Source organism: Gastrolobium bilobum, unplaced genomic scaffold, assembly GCF_033153095.1.
Source record: "Gastrolobium bilobum isolate Gb01-03AN ecotype WA unplaced genomic scaffold, APGP_CSIRO_Gbil_v1 utg33754, whole genome shotgun sequence".
Lineage (NCBI taxonomy): Eukaryota > Viridiplantae > Streptophyta > Magnoliopsida > Fabales > Fabaceae > Gastrolobium > Gastrolobium bilobum.
The window spans coordinates 11,790-18,649 of NW_026898679.1; the positions used below are offsets into that span (position 1 = coordinate 11,790).

The window sequence follows — 6,860 nt, forward strand, 5'->3', positions numbered from 1 at the left end:
GTTAAAAAAATATAGCTTATGAGATAGACACACGAAATTTGTCTTGTTTAGGCAGAAACGTGAAAGTTAAAACTATCAAAAAGTTTATGTATGAACGGTTTATGAAAAGCAAAAAATATTAATAAAAAAACTAATGTTTATAAATAGTTCCTAAAAAGTAGATTAAGGTCCAAAATCAGACATAGAAGTCATAACTATTGACTTGGGTAAAGACGTGAATGAGTCTAACCTAGGTCAAAAGTTTCATGTATAATTCTCTTGGCCGTAAGTTTACAAGTTAGCATCTTCTCAAGATATTTTGGTTTTAGCATCTTTTCAAGAGAGAAAAGGGTCATCAAAACACGCTTAACTAGTCAAGTTGGCCACTTGGCTCCATATTGTCCCAAAGAAAGGGACTTTGGTTTCTATGTATAGATAAGTTCAAAGACATCCTTTTCTATTTCGAAATGAACCCTCTTCAATTATATATGAAGGAAGCATCACTGTTTACATAACAATTTTCAATAAGGGTTCTCATCCACTAGCTGAAGGACACTAATTAATGAGGACCAACATTTCCCTTTCTTAGAAGAGCAAGATGATGTGACTTATTGTTCAGTTAGTAGTCACAATCTCAAGTTAATAGAATTCGAGTAAGGTATAAACTATGAGTATGAAACTTCAGTATATAACTTCAAAAGGTGAAGTCTTAAAGAACTGTTGAGAAGGTTACCAACTACATTAAGAAGAGAACCTTGAAAACATTTGAAAATAATTAAGGGCTAGTAAATTGTTGAAAGCACAAAAATTATTCCCTTCCTCATTCACATCCCAAAATTATCTTCTTCTTTTATACATAAATGGTATGGGATGCACTCGAACCCTATTGCTTTCACAAAAAAGTTACAGAAGGAAAATCTCTTTTAGTCCTTTTTCTATATTTTGACCCACAAATAGTATCCGTACTACAAAAAAAGATACAGATACTCTACAATCCAAAAAAATAAAATAAAAAATAAACTCATTAATTAATAAATTAAATTGAAAAATTCCATAATGACACCTCAACATCTTGAACCTCCACGTCAGCATATTCATACTCAAATTCCAAGGAATGTGTTGGGGACATGAGCGCCATATTTCTCAACAACTCTGGCATCTCCAACACTGTCTCCGTGGTTGCCACCGCCTCAACACTCTCATTCCGCGGTGGCCGGAAAGCCTCTGCTGCTTCTGTCGCGGTCCTCTGAATATCCTTAGCCTCGGCGGTGGCAGGGACAGGAAGCCGCCATGCAGAGTCGGCAAAGTTAAGACAAGCATCCCTGCCCCTCAGAGCCATGGCGGCCACGTCGTGTGCACGCGCCGCCATCTCCGCCGTGGAAAAAGTACCTAGCCAAATCCTTGTCTTCTTGTTTGGCTCTCTCACTTCACAAACCCACTTATCTAATTTCCTCCTCCTCACGCCCCAATACACAGGGTGGCGAGTCTCCTTGTACTTCTTCCTCCCTGCACGCTTCTTCGGGTTCCTTGCTGCCAGCAGCACCTCCTCGTCGGAAAATACCACCCCACCAAAGTTTCCGGTCACCGGCGATGATGAGTCAAACAGAGAAGAAAGTTCCAAGGAAAAGGGGTTGAAGGTAAACATGGTGAGAAGTTATGTTTTTTTTCTAGTTGTTCTGGGAGTGAAGTAGTTATATATAGGTTTTGTAATGGGGCTTTTTGACCCTTATGCCCCTTAATTAATAATTAATTACCAAATTGCCCCTCATTCAAAACTATTTCGAAAATTTACCCTTCCCAACAAACATAACACCAATCTGCCCCTGTTTGACCGTTGACCGCGAAGCCTACCCGGGTACACCATTACCTACCCGGGTAAATTTTGAAACTTTTTATCTACCCGAGTATGTAGGGGTGTACCCGGGTAGAGTTCTTGAATCTGGGAAAATGTTTGAATTATTTACCCGGGTACGGAGCAGTGTACCCGGGTAAACATCGACGGTAGGGTTTTAAAATACCCCAGCAGCCCCATTTCGAAAACCCACAAAAGGGGTACCCGAGTAGAGCTGCTGGAGGAGTGTCATCTTGAGCGATTTCAGGCAGAATCTTGCACTAATTCGTCTTGTTTGTGATCATCATTCGCGGACCTTGCAACCTCTCTGCCTTCTACCGATTGAAATCGATCAAAGGTGAATTTTTTTTTCAGTTTTTTCAATTATGTTATGATTTCTGTTCTGATTCATTGTATTTTCGTTTATATCATTTGATTCTGTCCGAATTATTTTATCAATTTGTCTAACCCTAACCCTAACCCTGAATCTAACCCTAACCCTAACCCTAACCCTAACCCTAACCCTAACCCTAACCCTAACATGTATCTGATTTCTGATTTTGGTTATTTTTTCAGTTTAATAGTGTGACACAATGACCTCTCGACGCGTTTCAAAGCTGCCAGTGACCCATTCCGAGAGAAGAACCAAGAGTCGTCACGATGGGTCGTCATCCTCTCAGCCCCAGGCTGCTTCGAGTCAGGCTCCGGACTTGACGTTCGGATATTTGTTTGAGGATGACATTCCTTCACACGAGAAGTTCGTGAAGTTTTTCATGACCCGGAAGATCTGCGAACCGAAATCACTGGATTCGGCATTCTTCAACCTAGAGCGTTTTGACATCGTGCCGCTTCTTGAGCAGACACATTTACTTCACCTGGCGGAGATGCGGTGCCCATACTCGGAGGTTATGGTAAGAGCCTTCTACCAGAACCTTGGCTACTCGCAAGGCGAGCTGACTTCCCGTGTCTGCGGGATTGATATCATCATGACTGCTCCTATCTGGACGGAGCTACTGGGGTTCGATTTTGATGGTGTCACAGGAGCAGCACTATATGATGGAGACAACCATCATATATTTGGTGATTATAACCGGGAGACCATTGTTACAGAGACTAGGAGGGCAGACGCTGAGCCCGGTCATTTTGCTCATTATCCTGTTAGCAACTTGTCAGTTTCTGCTCGCATTCTTCATTATGTGGTGACACATATTATTTTCCAGCGCCCGCATACTCACTCAAAGGTGCTGGAAGGGGACTTTGTCATCCTGTGGGCCCTCCTTCACAGTCAGCAGGTGAACTGGAGGCATTACATATGCATACTGATGTGGAAGGCAGCCAAGTCAAAGAAGGCTGAATTGCCTTTTGCATTTCTGGTGCAGAAGATTCTGCATAGATTTGGAGTGCCTATGGAAACAGAGACCTTGAAGACCGCCAGAGGCTGGAATGCTATATTTGGTGAGAGGCTCCTGAAGCAGTGTGGGATCCTACCGAACAGAGCGGGTATCTGGACGTGGAAGAAGGCACCAGAACCACCTGAGATCCCATTCCACCACGATGCTGAGATGGAGGATGCACCTGCAGGTGATGTGTTGGTCTTTATGAGTTTATGCAATTTTGTGTTGTTTAATTTTTAATGTGGTATTGAAGTTTGTTTTTCATGGTTTATGATGTAGGCCTTGATGATGATGACGATGATGATGGCGTTGCTGAGGTTGATGTCAGACCGACACGTCCCACCCGCAGTCGGCGACCACCAGCTCCTCCTGAGGGTGGATGGACACTTGATCATGTCATGGCATCCTTATATGATCTGACTACTGACTTTAGAGGATATAGACAGAGCACGAGCAAGTGGCGAAACCAGATGGACACAAGGGTTGCACGGTTGGACACAAGGGTTTCACGCTTGGAGGGTTTAATTGGCGAGGGTGCCCATACTCAGGAGGAGGAGGAGGAGGAGGATGATGACAATGGGGATGACACACAATCGGATGAAGAGAATGGGGAGGACACGGCATCGAATTAGTGTGTCCATAGGGTTTCATATCATTGATTTAGTTTGATGTAATGTAGTCATTTTGGTACATTTAGGAACTTTACCTACATTGCATGGATGTTTTTGTACTGGATATTCAAAATTTGAATGAATGAAATTTTCGTTTTGTGCACGTTCAGACTTGTTGGTTCTATGCATTAGTATGGGACCTTGCATTAATATTGTCAATCCACCCCCAAGTCATACCGTATGTAGGTATTGCACAACAATTACCAAAATGCAACAAAAATTGCCAAAACAGCATCTGCAACAGCATCTGCAACTGGTCTACCCGGGTACCACGAATAGTCTACCCGGGTAGTATGTACTCGGGTATATCATTACGAGTTACCCGGGTAGTATGTACTCCACGAAGCACCTTATTCACACACTCAGATAGGTTAGTTGTCATATGACCAAACCTACGTCCTGTCTCATCATACGACCTGCACCATTGCTCTTTCGGAATCGCATCCAACCATGAAGCAACTTCAGGATTGTTCTCGATAAATTCCTTGTACCTAATGTCGAAATTTATCTTTGAACATGTGTACCCTGCAAAAAACCATGACATATGCATTAGTTAGTGAATTTCATCAACGTTTTCTTCAAATGGTTGAAAATGTGAGTAATTATACCGTACATTACCTAATTTCATCAACGTTTTCTTCAATTCCACATTCCTAAAACGGGTATTGAAGTTGCTTCCGATGTGACGTAGACAAAATACATGATAAGCATATGGAGGCTGCCACCCTCCGTGGTCTTTCACCGCCCTTATGATGCTTCGATGACGATCGGATATTAGACAAATACCATGCCTGTGTGTGACATGAAAACGTAAAAGGCTAAGAAACCAGGACCAATCATCCAACCTCTCACCTGGAGGAACAACAACAAAGTCAATAGGGATGAGCTCAGAAAATATTTACAGTATGAAGTGGCAAAGAAGGGTCACATGCTTTCACATACCCCAAAGCAAAATTATTTACTCACCTGGAGGAACAACAGCAAAGGCAATAGGGAGCAGAAATCCATCTCCATCCTGAGATGTTGCAATCAATAGAGTACCTCTGTACTTTCCATACAGATGAGTGCCGTCAATTTGAATTATAGGCTTGCAGTGTTTGAATGCTTCAATGCATTGGTGAAATGTCCAAAAAACCCTTTGAAATACGGCCCTGTCTGTATAAACCCGACGTTCATCAAAACATTGATTTGTATCAAGTTTGAACACAGAACCCACATTCACCTCCGTCATATACTTTAGCCAATTTGGCAAGAATGCGTACGATTTCTCCCAGTCACCAAACAACTTAACGATGGCCTTCATTTTTGCCTTCCAGGCCTTCCTGTACGTTATGTTGTATCCATATGTTCCCTGTATCCTCTCCTGTATCAGAGCTGGTCTTGTGGATGGATCTTCCTTTAACATATCTGGAAAAAAAAATTAACTTTACCATATTCTCAATTAATCTGAATCATTAAATAAACAGTAGAATACATACTCATTATAGCCGCACAAATGACATTTGAATCCAACTGTCTATGATCCTGTGCTAGGCCTTGATTTAGGCATGTGTGACCTTGACCCCATTTACGGACCACCCAGTTAGCTCCCTTCTTCGGCTTAATTGCCCTCATATACCAGGGACAACCGTCAGCATGGTTTTTACACTTCATAACAAATCTTGACTCGTCGCTTTTTTCAACTATGGCTGTCCTGCGCCCCTTCATACAATGTATCTTCACAGCATGTTGCAATTCTGGTTTGGACCCAAATTCTTGTTGCACAAATAACGGATCTCCTAACTTCCAACCTCCGTGCAAGTCATCATCGCCATATAGGATCTCCAACTCGTCATTAGGGTGCGCCCAGTTAATGAATGAATAATGTTGGCTTTCATTCCAGAATGGCTCCTCAGACCCTGCATCTAAAGATCATGTCAAATTTAATAACTTACCACAAATAATAAATTGTCTAAAGCAAATATTCAAATTTAATAACTTACCACTACTGACTGGGTCGACATGAAGTGGTGACAAGGCTGGGGTACCGAGACTTACGGCGCTCATGTCAGCCTCAAAATTACCGTCCACATCAGTGTCTGACGAATCACCTTCTGGAATAGCACTTTCAGGTTCTCCCTCCTCTTCGCTGTCCACATAGTCCTCGTCTTCATCCTCTTCATCCTCATCCCATGCTACCTGAGGAGGTGCAGAAGATCGTACAACTGTATCTTCTTGACCGGTACAGTGTGCAGTAGTGGTTGTATGCACCGGTAAAGATGAAGATTGTCCAACATCAACTTCAACATATATCTCAATATATTTTAATACTTTCCATTCAACAAACGCATCTGTTACGAACTCCACATCTTCATCATCATTTATATCGTTTCCAATGTAGTATATTGTATCCATATCCACTACAGTCTCTAACCTGACTATCATGCGGTGGATGGAATGTATGCCTTCTGACCCCATTTTTTGAAGAATTCTCTCCTTCAGTTCATTGCATGTAGTGCCCACTTTGATTTTCATCGTTTTTGTTTTTCCTTCAAATCGGACACCGTTCGGACCTTCAAAATGCCTCCCATTGTAGTAAACAACTATAGGAACCATGTTTGGACTTGAACTCATCTTTCACACAAAAATTAGATCTAGGTTTTGGGTTTGGAGGTTGGTTCAGATTTTTTAGCACAAAATGGGAGTGTGGAGATGTAATCTCAATGTCCCCCCAAGATTCAGCTTTCTGAAATGATGAGATGAAATATGTGTGATGTTTCGGATTAGAGAGGGTAAGAGAGAAAGATTTGGGGTTTCAAAAACCCTATACCTCGCAACAATGGCCGAAACCCATACATATTGGGGTTTCTGGACGCGATTTACCCGGGTACACTGCTACGTACCCGGGTAAATAATTCAAACATTTTCCCAGATTCAAGAACTCTACCCGGGTACACCCCTACATACTCGGGTAGATAAAAAGTTTCAAAATTTACCCGGGTAGGT

The 6,860-nt window shown here is 42.1% G+C and overlaps 1 protein-coding gene across 1 annotated transcript; it reads right to left on the reverse strand.

Moving 5' to 3' along the window:
- Positions 1-1,015: 1,015 nt before the first annotated feature.
- LOC133318248 (dehydration-responsive element-binding protein 1E-like) lies at positions 1,016-1,624 on the reverse strand. Its single transcript, XM_061520243.1, has one exon. It carries the CDS (start codon positions 1,622-1,624, stop codon positions 1,016-1,018), a length of 609 nt encoding a protein of 202 aa, XP_061376227.1.
- Positions 1,625-6,860: the final 5,236 nt, after the last annotated feature.

Coding starts and splice junctions, on each gene's coding strand:
- LOC133318248 (XM_061520243.1), bottom strand. CDS start 1,624: ATGTTTACCTTCAACCCCTTTTCCTTGGAACTTTCTTCTCTGTTTGAC.